Source organism: Erpetoichthys calabaricus, chromosome 17 (assembly GCF_900747795.2).
Source record: "Erpetoichthys calabaricus chromosome 17, fErpCal1.3, whole genome shotgun sequence".
In the NCBI taxonomy this organism is placed as follows: domain Eukaryota; kingdom Metazoa; phylum Chordata; class Cladistia; order Polypteriformes; family Polypteridae; genus Erpetoichthys; species Erpetoichthys calabaricus.
In genome coordinates, this window is record NC_041410.2 from 64,044,941 (window position 1) to 64,061,936 (window position 16,996).

A 16,996-nucleotide genomic window follows, 5' to 3' on the forward strand; every position below is an offset into this window, starting at 1 on the left:
ACAGGTTAGGTCAGGCTCTGATGAATATGGCTTTGTCTTTAAACTTTTAATATTAATCATAATCACAATCCTTATTGAACGTAATTTTTATTAATTCCTTACTTCTTTCTTTCTCTCTCACTCTTTCTCTGGTTGTGTTGTTGAGTGAAACCTGTCTTAGGATCGATGTGACGTCACGAGAAGGCAGGCTGGTGAACTAGGTCTTTGTCTTAATTTTAAACAGCCTTCGGCACCGAAGGGACTGTCAGCGCGTGGGTGCTGGGTGCATTTGCAAAAGCTCGTGTGTGAAGTTTCACCCGAGGGATGTGGTGGCATCCCGCATTTCTGTCATTGCTATAATACTTGAAATGCTGTGAATTATCTTGTGTTCTCGATGTACGTTCAGATGGAGTCATACAACAATCGCAGTGTACGACCAGATCTTCGGCGGCTTTTTGCGGCATGCGATGTCAACAGGTCCGGGGCAATTGAATACGAGGACTTCGCCACTGTATGCCGGGAGCTCAGTGTGCCAGTATCTCAGGTCAAACTACTCTTTAACAAGTTAGACACAGATATGGATGGGATAATTAACTACGGTGACTTTTCTTCGCGATTTCATGAGGTCTCCGAATCTCTGGATTTCGCTTCTTTCGACGGGACATTTCACTCATCAAAAAGCGCTTGGGAGGAGTTTGAAGAGAAGCTTGGAGATGATATACAATACCTTAGAAGGTAAATCAAATTTTTAAAATAATTGTGGGATTATATTGAATAAAATGACAACATAATTAAAGTTTTGGGCAGTCGTTTTTTCTGCGTCAAATGTTTCCCAACACGGGATCGCTTACACAGAAGAATAAAAAACACCGGCAACTCATCTCAAGTTTTGCGTTCATAAAAAAAACAGGAAAGCATGATTTATGCTGCGCGTTTCATAAACCTATCCGATGACAAAAAAAGGTAACTTTAGATTGTTATAGGATTATTCGTAATGTAAGAAAAATCTATTCTGATCCATAAGATTTTCAATTAATCCATTTTCGAACCCTTTTAATTCAGTGAAGGGCATGCCGTACCTGGCTCTGTATCGCCCACGCATCTCTCTCTCTCTCACGCACACACAGAGGGAGAAAACTCTACACTAGCTGGGATTTGAACCAAGGACAATTCGCGTGACAGTTTAAATTTCCAGTTTAAAACAACTGCGTGACCAAGGGTGCTGAGTATTTTCAGTATATGTTAGTGAAAGCATGTGGTTTAGGTTGGCATTCAGGACAGAAGTATGCTCAGTATGCTCTGAGGATTTCCTCTTACTGTTAAAATACAAGCTGCCATGTAGAAAACTTTCACTTTGTTTGCATGTGGTCTCTTATAGGCAAGCATTACCTTTTTCAAGCTAGACTTGACGCTGCTACTGGATTAGATTCCTCAAATCTGTGAAAAGGAAAACTGGGTATGAAAATGGAGGAGAGACTGTTAACTAGAAGCAACTGTACTTCACAACTTACCTGAAAATCAACTCAACTGTATACTGTACAGAAAACTACATATGAATATGACCAGTTGAAATAGAGTGAAGAACTTGTTTAATAATATACTATTTGAACATGGACTTTCCAAATGAAAGAAAAGCATTTTTGTGTTTTACAGAGTTTACGTTTGGTAGTGAAATCATTAGTGCATTCAGTTGTCAGTGCTGGTGGCACATTAATTACAGCTGCGTGTATTATTTCTGAAACTTATTGTAATACAAATACCACTGCATTGAATTTTTTTTCAGTCATTCTCCGAACTCTGATATCAAACCTAAGGATGAGTCACTTCTCTCCTGTTATTAACCTTTAACCTATTTGAGGGAATTCTTCTCCCTTGGGCATTTTGTTCTGCTTAGATGTAAGGACAATTTTTATTTTTTATGGGGTCTTGAATTTACAAACTCGTTTCCTGCCTTGTGCCCTGTGTTGGCTGGGATTGGCTCCAGCAGCGGGTTGGACAATGGATGGATGGATTTCAAAGTGCACTACCATATTCACTTGTTAGGTATACAGATGTCTATTTATACTCTTGTAACTCGGACTGGTTACATGATTTGCTCAGTCCAGTAAATAAACTCAACAGTGCAGACAAACTCTTTTGCTTTACATATTCATTTGTCATGCTGATCACTTTATAGTATCACTATCAGTTACTTTATTATCTGAACCAAGCAGCAGAACATGAATAATGTTTAGACTTACTGTAATTACTGTAAAGCTGGGTCAGCCATGTAGCTGTTTTTCCTCTAAACATTTCCCCCCATACTCTAATTATTATTATATGGCTGACACCTTTATCCATGGCAACTTGCAACATTTGGTTACATTTCTTTTGTTTTTCCAATTGGACCACAGTCAGGTGATGTGACTTGCTCATGGTCACACAATGTCAGGAGCTGGATTTAAGCTATAGTGACTTGAAGTCCAAAGCCTTAACTACTACACCACATTGTCAAAGTCATTAATGTGCTTTGTTAACTGGTGACTTTAAACAAGTCCAGGACAAGTGAAACTACACTCTTAAAAATAAAAGGCGCCAGAGTGGTTCTTCACATTGATGCAATAGGGAAACCAAATTTAGATCCAAAAAGACCCATCTACTTGAAGGTTCCAGAAAAAAAAACATTTTTTTCAGATCTGTAACAGGCTCCACACAGTAAATAACTGAATAGATGGTAACAGGTTTACGGTAACAAATACCAATAAGTCATGATTTTAAAAGAAGTCTTGCATCATATAATAACACAAATTAAGTCCAAGTTTTCTTATTCCGGTATAGCTTGCCATATATTAAAGATTTCAGTTTTTTGTTCATCATATTAGAAAGCTTTTCAAAACACAAAAAAAAACTTCATATGCAAAGAACTCTTCCCAGAATTAAATGGTGCTTTGTCAAGCAATTGTTCTAGGAGGAATCAACCAGTCCAGAAAAGAACCATAAATGTCATTAAGGAACCAATATTTTTAGGCGTGTAGCAATTCCATTCATGACTGGTGCTTGACTTTGGCAATAAAATGCCAGCTTCTAGCAACCCTAATATTAGATTAAGCAGATCAGTAAATGGACTGATGGCATTTGCTAATACCAAGGAGCATATATTATTTAGTATGAGAAGGAGATACGCCATATACAATGTCAAAATCGTGTCAGTCCATTTAATTTGTGATGACATGCTCCCATTAACGCACGTTATTCCTAACAGCAATTTTGTACTCGTTATTCTAAGAAATAAGTAGCTTCTGAAAACGGGCGGTACGGTTGAACCCTTTATTAGTAATAATGCCTTGTAATCGGCAGTAAAAAAGGAACACCAAGTATTAAAATTGCATTTTTATATGTGTATCAAATTTCAGAACGTACTTTGTTGTGGTTTCTTGAGAAACAAGTGACAGCAGAATTGTGATACACGATTACAGTATATATACACAGTACTGTGCAAAAGTTTTAGGCAGGTGTGAAAAAATGCTGTAAACAAAGAATGCTTTCAAAAATGTAAGTGTTAATCATTTATTTACATCAATCAACAAAATGCAGTGAATGAACAAAAGAGAAATCTAAATCAAATCAATATTTGGTGTGACCACCCTTTGCCTTCAAAACAGCATCAATTCTTCTAGGTACACTTGCACACAGTTTTTGAAGGAACTCGACTGGTAGGTTGTTCCAAACATCTTGGAGAACTAACCACAGATCTTCTGTGGATGTAGGCTTCCTCACATCCTTCTGTCTCTTCATGTAATCCCAGACACACTCGATGATGTTGAGATCAGGGCTCTGTGGGGGCCATACCATCACTTCCAGGACTTCTTGTTCTTCTTTATGCTGAAGATAGTTCTTAATGACTTTGGCTGAATGTTTGGGGTCATTGTCCTGCTGCAGAATAACTTTGGGGCCAATCATATACCTCCCTGATGGTATTGCATGATGGAGAAGTATCTGCCTGTATTTCTCAGCATTGACAACACCATTAATCCTGACCAAATCTCCAACTCCATTTGCAGAAATGCAGCCCCAAACGTTCAAGGAACCTCCACCATGCTTCACTGTTGCCTGCAGACACTCATTACTGTACTGCTCTCCTGCCCTTCGACGAACAAACTGCCTTCTGCTACAGCCAAATATTTCAAATTTTGACTCATCAGTCCAGAGCACCTGCTGCCATTTTTCTGCACCCAAGTTCCTATGTTTTCGTGCATACTTGAGTCGCTTGGCCTTGTTTCCACGTCGGAGGTATGGCTTTTTGGCTGCAACTCTTCCATGAAGGCCATTTCTGGCCAGACTTCTCCGGACAGTAGATGGGTGTACCTGGGTCCCACTGGTTTCTGCCAGTTCTGAGCTGATGGCACTGTTGGACATCTTCCAATTTCGAAGGGTAATAAGCTTGATGTGTCTTTCATCTGCTGCACTGAGTTTCCTTGGCCGACCACTGTGTCTATGATCCTCAACATTGCCCGTTTCTTTATTCTTCTTCAAAAGAGCTTGAACAGCACATCTTGAAACCCAGTCTGCTTTGAAATCTTTGTCTGGGAGAGACCTTGCTGATGCAGTATAACTACCTTGTGTCTTGTTGCTGTGCTCAATCTTGCCATGATGTGAAACTGTCTTCCACAACCTCACCTTGGTAGCAGAGTTTGGCTGTTCCTCACCCAGTTTTAAGCCTCCTACACAGCTGTTTCTGTTTCAGTTAATGACTGTGTTTCAACCTATGTGTGACATTGATGATCATTAGCACCTGTTTGGTATAATTGGTTGATCATAAACCTGACTATAATCCTACAAAATCCTTGACTTTGTGCAAGTGTACCTATAAGAATTGATGCTGGTTTGAAGGCAAAAGGTAGAAACACCAAATATTGATTTGATTTAGATTTTTCTTTTGTTCGCTCACTTTGCATTTTGTAAATTGATAACAATAAACAATCATTATTTACATTTCTGAAAGCATTCTTTGTTTACAGCATTTTTTCACACCTGCCTAAAACTTTTGCACATTACTGTACATTTTGCAATGAAAAAGTAGCTTTGGGGGCATCCGCATCCTAAATGGAATGTTTTGCTAATTTAAATAAAAAGCGTAATGTCCCGTGGAGTGCACAGTTTATCAAAAAATAAACATCGATGCAAAGAATTCCAGGTATGTGTTAGGATTTGTACCCCTCCCACATACACACCCAAGTACTGAGCTTCTTGTCACACCAGTTTCGCACACGTCAGTTTGTGTAAGACAAAGTGGATAAGCAGGTTCTTGAAGTACAGATTCTTGAATCACCGCTTCGTCGGTTCGCTTTTTACCATTGAAAATTAATTACAGTGTAACGCAATGACAATACCTGCAGTATCTATAGCCTGAACAGGTGAAGTCTGGTTTGCGCGCTTCGAAGCGTTATTTAATAAGTAAAACTACATTTACTGCTCAATCTATGGGTTTAGGGGGTGTCTCTTTACTGCTTTAGCCCATTTCATTCTTACTCTTTCTCAGGGACGCCGTAGAATCCTGCATTCCTCATATTTCTTCCTCTCTTCAACCCCATTTCCAGACTTATCAATGATTCACTTTGACTTAATATGGTAAGCAAAAAAACTAAAATGAACAATTTGGAAACTCCCAAGATACGTGTGTTGAGGTGCTTCTTGTTTGTCGCGATTTCCCGTGATGGTCAAATTGGGTCGAAGCGCGAAGTACGGCGAATTTATTACAAATGTTTTTCAGATTTTATACTAAATACTTCTGTATGTGCGAGCTGAGCATTGCGATTTCTAGCACAACGTGTTGCTTCTTTGGTGTTCAAAAGTGCATTTTGTCTTGCCTATCTTCCAGCAGGGTCCTAACTCCCCAAGCAATTTGGTGAATATTTGGGCTTCTTTTACAGCGTGCAACATCAACGCGTCAAGCACGCAGTAAAGGCTTCGCGGAGTGGATCCTGGGTTTTGAAGGGGCGTGGCTACCGGGAGCGCTCAAACTCGAAGTTGAAAAGCTTACCTTATGGCCGCCGGTTGGAAAGTGACTGAGGTCACTACAGTGGTTTTACGGTGTAGGGAGTGATGAATGAAAGTAGACAGCATGGCCAGAGCTCATTAGCAAGGTAAGAATCGTATTATTTTCCTAGGCTGTTTAACTTCAATGCTACGTTTTTCACAGTGTTACGTCATGTAAGCAGGAGATTCGTTTGGAGCTAGTATGTCAAACTCAGGTCCTGGAGGTCTGCAGTACCATTTTTTTTTAAATACTATCCACTTACTTATGCTAAAGGATGACATTTTTTCATAATTTTAAGTGCTTTTTTCTTTTTAAAATTCAGAATTCTTAATTTTTTTTCTCCCCATAACTATTTAACTTTGGGGTCTGAAATTCGGCTCACAGAGGACCCCCATTTTCACACCATCCTGTTTCTTAATTAAAAGCCAGTTCTTTAATAAAACACGGTATTTATCTCCATGACGTAAATGCCCCCAGTTGCTATTGTGAATATTATGAGATTGTGACTGATTTGAAAGACAAAAAGTTTCATATGCCTGCTGGTCCAGTAAAAATGACAAAGATTAATTGTTATGAACCTCATAAAAACAGGTAAATTAATAGCCAAAAATGACTGTCCCTTTAGGAGTAGTAATTGGTTAATAATTTGGAAGGTGGCTGAAATGAAAATTTGAAGCCATTGTGGGCCTCAAGGATCTCAGTTTGACACCCCCTGGTTTAGAGTGTATGAGGAAGGGATTTTCACTAACACTCTCATCCATAAAATTTGCAATTGAGTTTATTTTGTGACAATGACATTTAACCCATTATAGTGTGTCTTTCTTTGAGACTGCTCAGGAATGGAGTCTCCTGCCGTATACTGAATGGTGCTATGGAGTAGGAAATGTTGAAGTGTAAAATGCACTGGAGGATAGGCAAACAAAGTAATTAGTTTTATTGCAATAAATAATAAGGTGGACTCCACGCAATCAAGCTGAGCTGAGCCCCGATAAAGCCAAAAGTTACAGCATATATAACCATTTCTTATCATCCTGACCTCGCTAGAAGCAACTCATTTGCTGCTTACCCGAACTCCCTATTCTAGCTGGCCCCTCTCAGGCCGTCCTTGTAGCCACCAATATTTTTTGTATTTCGTCATTCAGTATCATTCCTTGCCACCCTTATTTCCTGGCCGGCTCCCAACTGGTACGTGTTCCCCCTTTCTGACCTTGGGCTGACTCCATTCATCTTTCTCCAAACCTCCTTCATTCTTTGGGTTATGAGATATTGGTAGCTCCTGTCTGATCTCATTAAAAAAGAAATATGGCATATGCCTTAATTGCTTAGCATACCTGATTTGTGTAAAAATTCACACTTAAGATTAATTCTCATAAAAGTTCATATTAAGTTTTCATCTACTTGTGCTAATACATGACTTTTTATTTTCCATAGTACCAGTTCCCCACGACCCAAAATTGAATGTAGATGGTAGAGTAATAAGATTTGGTGAATGACACAAAGATTTGTAAAAATTGGAGGCATGGATTTATCAGTCTTTCCTAGTAAGCTAAGACCAAAAGAGTAGCATGTGGATAATAATAAATAATTAAATTTATGTAGTGTTTTTCTAACCTACTCAAAGAATGTTATGTAGATGGGTAGAATCCACCTGGATGATGCAGGGGCAGGCATTCTTTTATCAGTATGCTCACCACACATTAGCTCTTAGCTGGTGAAGGGGTGAGAAATATGGGTAGCCAATAAGAGACCGGCATGACGAGTAATTTATCCAGGACATCGGAAAACATCATACTATTTTTGAAAGATGCCCAGGGATCTTTTATGACCACAGAGACCATATTAGGATTAATTTAATAGGTTAGGAAAGTCAACATGCTATTATTCAGCTGTTTTAGAATTGAGATGTACTAATATCATTGTTCATTGGGAATTGTCAAATCTCACATTGCTTGTGTTTAATATTCAGATTTTGGCATGCACAGAAATTCATCTTTGTACCCATGTTAAACTACATTTGTATTCCTTGATAATGCCAGAAAGCCAGAAGCTAATGTGAAAATTGTTACTCAGGGAAAATGGCTGAGATGGAGAATGATCTATTTGTTCCTATGCGTTTTGTAAATTAGTTAAAAATAATCAACAATTCTAAGTAATAATCTGCATATACAGAATGTTTAGAAAAAAATGGAATATGTAGGCCTATCCTCACAGATTGAGGTATGCACAACATGTTATAAAAATATATTTATTAGGATATATTACAAATGCAACGAAACTATTCCCCTTTTTAAACTACATAGATATGACATATGAAATGGGTCTTATCCAGTTATAAATCCTAGGTACAAAACAGTAATAATTAAAACTTCTATAGAGACAGAATATTGGAAATCACAGTGGTTAATTCAGTGGAAATTTTATGAATTGCTAGAATAGTGAATATGCTGTCTGAAATTGTCTTGCAGAAACAGCCGCGGGAGGCTGGAGGCCCTCTATGAGCTCATCCACTCTACTGCTGACTACACTTTGCTACAAGGTTATGAAGCTCTAGTGACTGATTTGATCCGGGATGACAAGGCACAATGCTTTGAGGTAGAAAAGCTGGAAACATCGCTCCGAAGGTAGAGTTTAAGAAGATGTCTGTATCATATTGCACTATGTGATTGCAAAGAAAATATAATGTTGATGAAAATGTATTGATCAATTAATTTTCTACTTTAATGTCCTTGCCTGGTGTGTTTCACATAGTTCCATTTAGAGCACTGTAAAAGAAAACTATAGGCTGATATGCATTTAAAACTAACCACAAAGCTAAACACAATTTAAAATATGCATAGACATCTATGGACTTTTATTGAAAGCTAAAAGTATATTCCTAATTGGGATACTGTGGCCTTATGTCTGAAATGTGTGTGGTTTAGGTTGACTGGCAACAATAAATTGACTTGAGATAAGTATATTTGGTGTACTACAAAATGTGGCACTCAGTCCAGGGTGCATTCTTGCCTTACTCCTGATGCTGTCCGGCCTTTTCTCCCATTCAAGCTATAACTGGAACTAGTAAATAGATTGGTAAAAATATGGAGGTTTCCAATGTGCCTAAATATTAATACTGTAGCTAAAGAGTTTAAGAATACAATTGCAAGGACAGCTGGCAATGAAGAATAGAAAAAAAAAATATTCAGGATTACATAGAAAAGGGGTACCTTTGATCATTTCATCACCTTGTTTCAACCTGCGAATCCAACAGCTCTCATGGTGTAGGAACTATTAGTAATTCTGACAAAATTTAAGAAGGTTCTTGTATTTTATGGGTATCATTGGATTAGTCCTTGGGTATCCTTCCAAAGTCAGGTGGGTTAACATCCTCAAAATGGTAGTGATGCCAAGCACAACCAGAGAGCACCGAGAAGTCAACGGAGATAACATTTGACAACAACTCAGGGAATTATGTTTGACAATTATTAAAAAAAAACCCCAAAAAAAAAACTTTAAGATAATTAGTATGTGCAAATTGAATATACCATTGGTAAATAATCAGACTTGACTAAAATGCTGAGATTAATGTGACATCTCTGATAGTAGCTAACTTCCTACAATTTTTGGGTATGTGACCATAAAATCATGCTGAAACGTCTATAAAAAAATAGTGATTCCATATGAAATGTGAATAGTTATGGAATAAGAAGAAAGTTTAAGAAGACCTGTATCTTATAATCACAGTGTATGTTCTGGGGTATATGTATTAATATGTTCCATAAATTAAAAAGGAGATAATAAGCCAAATAGCTGCCATCGTTTTATTTATGGAACTGTGAAAGCTGATTTCCTCAGCTTTGTGCTTTGATTCATTCTGTTGCTACATTCTACTTAAGAATTTCTGATAAAATAGAAAGAGCTCGCTGCGTGTCTTTAAAGTCTTGAAGCAACAAAGTGTACCATGACCGTGGTATGATGTTTGCACTGTGGAATGCTAATTTTGCTTGACACCAGAACTGATTTATTCTAAAATACTCCTTTATTCTCATCTGTCCATAGAATATTCACTCAAAACCACTTGAAATCACCCAGGTACTATGTTCTTTCTGGTTATCAGTGATTTCTGCATTGCTGCTCTCTAGTAACAGATATTTTTGACCAGTGTCTTTTTGATAGTGGAGTCATGAACACTGACCTTTGCTCAGGCAAGAAAAGGATGCCATTCTTCAGGTTTTTTTGTTTGATCCTTTGTGACTTCATGGATGTTTTTATGCTGTGTCATTGGTTTCATTTTGGCAGAGTAGCCAGTTCTGAGGGCGGCACGGTGGCGTAGTGGTAGCGCTGCTGCCTCGCAGTTAGGAGACCCGGGCTTTCTTCCTGGTTCCTCCCTGCGTGGAGTTTGCATGTTCTCCCTGTGTCAGTGTGGGTTTCCTACGGGTGCACCAGTTTCCTCCCACAGTCCAAAGACATGCAGGTTAGGTGCATTGGCGGTTCTAAATTGTCCCTAGTGTGTGCTTGGGGTGTGTGTGTGTTTGTGTGCGCCCTGCCCAGAGGTTTGTTTCCTGCCTTGTGCCCTGTGTTGGCTGGGATTGGCTCCAGTGACCCTGTAGTTAGGATATGGCAGGTTGGATAATGGATGGATGAATGGAGACAGTTCTGTGAAGATTACTTTCTTCTCCCAAGTGTTTTCCATTTTGAGGATTATGGTGTGGTTTCCCTGTGGTTCAGTAGAGTCCCAGAGACTTGGAAATGACTTAGTAGCCCTTTCCAGAGTACTGTAATAGGTATCAGTTACTTTCTTTCTGATAATTTTAGTACTTTTTTTTGTCCATGACATTATGCCCTTGTTAAATCTTTGTGCTCACAGTTTAACTCTGATATTAAGTGTCAAAATAAGTGACATTTATATTAATTAGGGCTAGTGGTAATCGGCCCTGACTGGGTTCAATCATCTAACTCTCATTATCCATTTAACTGGATTGATTTAACCTGGGGGCAATTACTCAGCCAGGGTTAGCATTGGCTAATTTTGCTTATTAGATTCGTGAGTTAAAAATGTGTTATTTGTTCACCCAGGTGCCTTTTATGCAATATGAGATTTATATTGTAGACCTGAAATCATTCTCTTTCAAGAATTTACAAATAAAGGGGAAACCAGGAAAAGAACAAATGCTTTTTCACAACAGTATACTTCTGCATCCTTGAATTCAAAGGGTGTTAACAAGACTTCACAAAATGTTAAAAAATAATTCAACTGTATTGGAAATATTTTTTTTTAATTTCCAGATAAAACATAACAATTGTGAAATGCTGAATTTTGGTGAACTCTTACTTGAACCTGCATTTTGTTACATTTTGTCAGAGTTACTTGTAGCAACCTGAATAAATTAATTTGGGTCATTGAATGTTTTACATCAGTCCAAGAAGTCCATTTTCTATTAACTAAATTAAGAAGCAGTGTGATCACCATTTCAGGCCTCAATTGCAGTTGATAAGAGAACATTTGAAACTTTCTGAATCATTCCGCTTAGCTACCCTTATATACAATGGCATTCATTATTTAATTCACAAAACATGGCAATGCTGAACATTCAATTTCATCACTTTTTTGTGGCATTTCCTAATTGGTGGTCATTTTACAGTAAAACAGAAATTGTTGGAATTTTTAAAAGCCAGCTTTGTATTTTGCACTGAATTAGATCTGCTGGTGTCAAGGGACCTTTTTACATTGGAAACACTTTAATTAAATGAAGCTGTTACATTGTATGCTTGTACAGATTTCGGTTTTTCATATGAAGTAAAAGACACTGTCATAAGGAGTAAATCTTTCAAAGTTTGGTTTGCCAATATATACCTTATGATGACTATTTACTATTATGGTTTGGATATTATCAAGTGGCACCATCTTTTGGTCTTCCCTGGGAAGTACAGACACTGTTTGATTAAGTGCATTCCAACTGTCGCAGCAAAGACTTGAAAGGCTTTAATGTGACACATAAAATTAGTCCCGTGTTTTGGCACTGTATGTATAAGGGTTATATAGTAAATGTGTCATTTAAACCTTTTGCAGGTGTCCCTTGGTGTTACGGTTAGTAGCTGTACACATTGTTATTTGTGTAGCCCTTCTGAGTTTTTTTTTTATCATTTTTAAAGTACTGAGTGATATTGTATATTTATTGATATTTAAAATAAATTCATATTTGTTTTGTAAAGCATCTTGCAATAATGTGTCCTGTGTACAGAGGCATATGAAGTAAAGAGTGATGAAATACCTGTAGATGTGGTAGCCGTGCATTATCTCTCTTTCTCCCCACTACATCTCCTTATTGTGAGTGGCAAACCAAAAACCAGTAAATAGAGTGGAGTATAAGAAAATGAGGTATCTGAGTGAAATGGTGCTATTTTGGCAATACATATTTTTGTTCAGCCAGGTTTTCTGCACTCCTTTTGTATTCATACTTGAAGTCCTGGAGAAGATCACAGTTTCAAGATGGAAATTCCTTTGGAAGACTCCCGTATAGTTATTCACAATTATTTATCAAATTGTATTTGGTATATGTGGACTGAGAGAGTGATTGGAGATAGAATACTTTCAGAAGTGTACTTCTTTTGTAGCAATATTTTTGTTGTTTTTGTTTTGTTAATTTTCCATACGTATGCAACACTTGAATTACAACACTGGGTGTCTGGCACTGCAACTATTATTTCAAAATTCCACATGGTTATACTTCATAAGATGGGAAAATCCAACTGCTCACAAAAATCTTTGATTATTGATACTTCTATCTCATTGTGAATTCGTTCATAGTAAAAATACATAATTTGTGAATTCTTTTGAGAGTGTGATGTGCCCAGTCAGCAGTGAGTTGCAGTTGATTTAACTTGTAGTGTCACACATTTGAGTGAGAATTTTAGAAATGATAGCAGCATTAATTGCTAGTTAATACAGCACCATACATAACCCTGAAAAGGAATGGTGGCTTTCTAGCCACCCATTTTCTGACCACCTTTTCCAGTTATTGCTTGCTTTGTATAAGTGTAGTCTCAGCTCCACTGGGTACAAGGAAATAACCAGCCTTGCACACATCCATGCTTACTCATGAAGTTTTTGTTAGAAAGAACTTAGAGGATTTTTTTTGTCCAGTATATTGATAAGGAGCTTGTTAGCTGGATGAAAATCATAACATTTCAATAAATTTAGTAGCCATATCAAGATTAAGACTGCAAAGAGATGTAAAAAAGAGAGCCCATAGTGAGGAGTGACACAGTGGTGCAGTGGTTTGCACATCTGCCAGATGGATCAGCATCCTGTGTTCAGATCCCATTATCTGCCTTCTGTGCATTGTAAAGATTTGCATTAGGCTAAACAGCAGGTTGGAAGCTGAATGTGTATGCGATTGTCCACTGATGGTCCCTGCCTTAGGACTGATACTACTGGGATAGACCATTGTCCATGATCTTGAATTGGATTAAGTGTGTTTGAGAATGTTATGTTACTTCAGCAAGTTTGCGGCTTGTGGCTATAGGTAACACATTATTTATGGCATAATTAGTAATGTATTTTCAGGCAAAATATAATGGTAACTTTGCACTTTTGAGCTGCTGTTGGTTGCATGCAAGTATGTAGAAAGGCTAAACCTTTTATAATCCATTTGAAAATACAACCATTGGATAAAAAGTAACTTTTGTCTAGAGAAACAAGAGTTTGAAATACCATTCATACATCACCAAATTAAAATTAAGTTTCCCTTAATTTTAATAGTCACAAAATTCGTTCTTGTCCCTGATTTGGTTTAAAAAAGTTTGAAAATATTATATTTTAATTCTTAGATTTTTTGGATCTCAGTCTGATATCTGTAAGAAATGCATACTGGTGGTGACTTTGATGGAACCAGAGACTATGCCAGATGATAAATATATTCATCAGTTGTATTCGGTGTGGACTCTGTGACTAATGCAAGTGAGATTTTCAAGTCTCTTTAGATTTAGGTCCTAAGGTTGGGTCATTGGTTTTATTTTACAAATCAATAATATGTTTCCTGTTCTGTCACCAAACTTGCCATGTAGGTGTGCACAAAGAGCGACATGTTGTAACTAAATTTTTTAAACTTTGCACTAACTTTGCAAGCTAACTGTTCTCTCTGCAGTGTTCTGCTGTATTTCATTATTATAGAAATCCATAAAGTTCTTGCTGCTAATAGTAGTTGAAGTTATGCTAGGCAGCCTTCATTTTTGTTTTTGTTATATTAACTGTTATAAATCACTGCAGGTTTTATTTAGTATACTAATTTAAATGAGTGGCCCTTGCTAAAGACTTTATTTTAATATTTTTAATCCATGCAAACTGGTAAAAGTTGCAGCTTAGTGGTTATTTGGGGTATGCAGTATCATAAAGCCATAGTGAATCCATTTTTACTTTAATTACCTTTCTTTAAAATAAGCTGATTTATCTAATACCCTTTTACACACAAGCTGTGTTTATTTTTTGTAAAATCTGTGTGAGACTCTCACATTGTTTTAAATTCTGTGAATATCAGTAAGTCTTGAAGTGCTATTGTCTTTTTGATTCTTGTCTGAAAAACTTATTTAAGAGAGAAGTAGATCACAAGTAATTAATTGTTGATCTGAAATATTGAAATTTTTGAAATGTAATTAGGAAGAAAACTTGATGCTAACCTCTTTAATAAACTAAAATAATATGATTAGAGTATGAGGAATCTTTTATAACTAGGAGAAACTGTTTGTCAGGGATAGATAATGTCTGAAAATGTCTGCGTTGAATATTAGAGTAACCTATCATAATTCATCAATAAAATCAAAACTGAATTTCTGCCTGTCTATTGGGACATTTCACTAAAACCACCTCACCTATTTCTACAAATATTTGCAGTATGATGGTATAGTCTAAATAAGCATATAGGTAAAAAAAAGTTTAGATTTTCTCGGTATAAATATTTAGAAAAAAAAAAACACTAAGGCAAACTTGCCAAACATTTCTGTTTTCGTGGAACCTTTACATATTTTAACCTCAATGTGTCCAGAATACAACATGATATCAAGATGGTTTTTACTTAAGGAATTTGAAATGATTGCATACCAAAACAACACTAGTTTCAGGTGTCTGTTTTGACAACAATAATGTACTGAGAATTTTAAAATTTTTAAGCCTGATGATAAAAGTGGGTTTTTTGCATTTGCTCCCGAATAACTCTAACAGTTGATCATATCAAAAAATCTCTTTCCTCTCTTCTGAATGCTCATTTTATGATGAATAAAAAGGTCATGTTTAATTTGTAAGTAAGCAAATGACCAATATGTGGTTAGATCTATGCTTGAGCTGGAGTAACAAAAGTCTTTTGAGGTAGCAGGAGTGCGAGGGGGCAGACAGTTGGTGGAGACCCCTCAAGAGTGATCCTTGAAGAGGTGCTGGAGGTGTATGTGTGCAGATTAACCTGCATTTGTCTGCCAGTAATTGAATTGTACATTACAACTTTGGTGAATTCTAGACACTCAATCGCATATCAATATTATTACTGAACTATTGAAATAATTATTACTGTTCTATGAATTGTTCTTTGCTGAAAAATTAGTTTTATGTCTCTAAATCTTGCATTTTAATTTCAGAGTAAAATTTCACAAGGGCTTAATAAGCCCAGAATCACTAGTTGTTAAATAACACTAAAAGAATATGGTTTTTTTTGTACAGCGATGACGGGGTCATAAGTGTTGGTACTGCTTTTTTATTTATTTTGTGCTTATAATATTTTATCACTCTTCTGGCTGAATCCTAGTAGGACATCTAGTTTACAACTGATTAAGATTTCTAATCACAACTGAGAATTAGGAGTATTTTCTGTAAGGTTTGTGAATTTAAAAATATTGAGGATTTAATTTGGTTTTAATGTCAAACATTATGACCTGAAAGGATGTAATCTTTTTAAAAAGTTTAGATACTATTTGAATTTAACTTTTGGCAATCACTCCAAGTCCATCTCCTCTGTCTGCAGAGCTCCATTTATCGTAAAAGCTTAACTGGCCAAAGTCATAACTGTCAATGTTGTCTGTATCTCTCAATAAAACACTAAAAAAATTATATTTACTACAACTAACAAGTAGCTGACATAGATGTTTTAACAGAAAGTATTTAATTTTTTTATGTAAGTATTGCTGATTAATTGAACAGGAACCCATGGTGGAAGATTTGACTTTAATTTTAAAATCGGCTGATTTTTATCATTGAGTTTGAATAGCCCTTGACATGAATAAAAAGTAAAGGTTAAAAAAAAAACCGAAAAAAAATAATAATGCACATAATAGTAATGTGGTTAACAGTTGTGGCTTGTATAATTCTCTTTTTAAAGTGGAGACATTATTTTTCAAAGTCCAGGTAATTCCCAAAAATTGCAGCACTCCTCACTTGAGTACAGTCAAGATGTCTTATCTAGAAGATGAAAGACCATTTGCCACATAGTACTTTGTGTAATTTGGGCAGGAGTATGAAGGCCGAACATCCTGCATTACAATTAACATGCACATGCACTTTAGCACAGGGATAGGGCGACATACATTGTCCTTTAATTCAGAATGTGAGCTACACCCCGAAACTGTTAGGGGCTCACCAGTCGGTCATAGGATGAAGAGACTAGCTAAGTTTCCATCCAGTTTTTTGCGACGTTTTGTTATCGACAAACAGAATATACGTAAAAAAAATGTGCGAAATTTGCTGTCTCCAGCCTGTTTCCATCCAACTGGCTTTTTATTGATAAAATGGTGTGCGTGATGACGTCATCCCCCCCCAAAACGAACTGTCGCATAACTTTTGTTGTATTGCGAAAAAAATCTGCCCTTGAGCCGTTTCCATACATAATTTTGTGTATGTCGCAAATTATCTACCTTTTGTTTTCCACGTTACACCCCCTCCACTAAACAACGAAACAAAGAAATGGAGAGATTATTCAGACAGTTTTTTGAAATTTGCCAGCTTACTGTTATTTCAGTTTCACAAATAATTGGAATTGTACA

At 36.7% G+C, this 16,996-nt stretch overlaps 1 protein-coding gene across 2 annotated transcripts in view; it reads left to right on the forward strand.

Moving 5' to 3' along the window:
• The first annotated feature begins 218 nt into the window (after positions 1-218).
• Positions 219-16,996, forward strand: part of zgc:162879 (ras and EF-hand domain-containing protein) — a 63,190-nt gene continuing 46,412 nt past the window's right edge. The window contains exons 1-2 of one of the 2 annotated variants that reach the window (XM_028822654.2): positions 219-714; positions 8,461-8,616. In XM_028822654.2, coding sequence (XP_028678487.1) covers positions 374-714; positions 8,461-8,616 — 497 coding nt within the window. In that variant the 5' untranslated portion in view covers positions 219-373. Of the gene's footprint in view, positions 715-5,966; positions 6,102-8,460; positions 8,617-16,996 lie in introns of those variants that run through there. The other variant, XM_028822655.2, reaches the window with a different exon arrangement.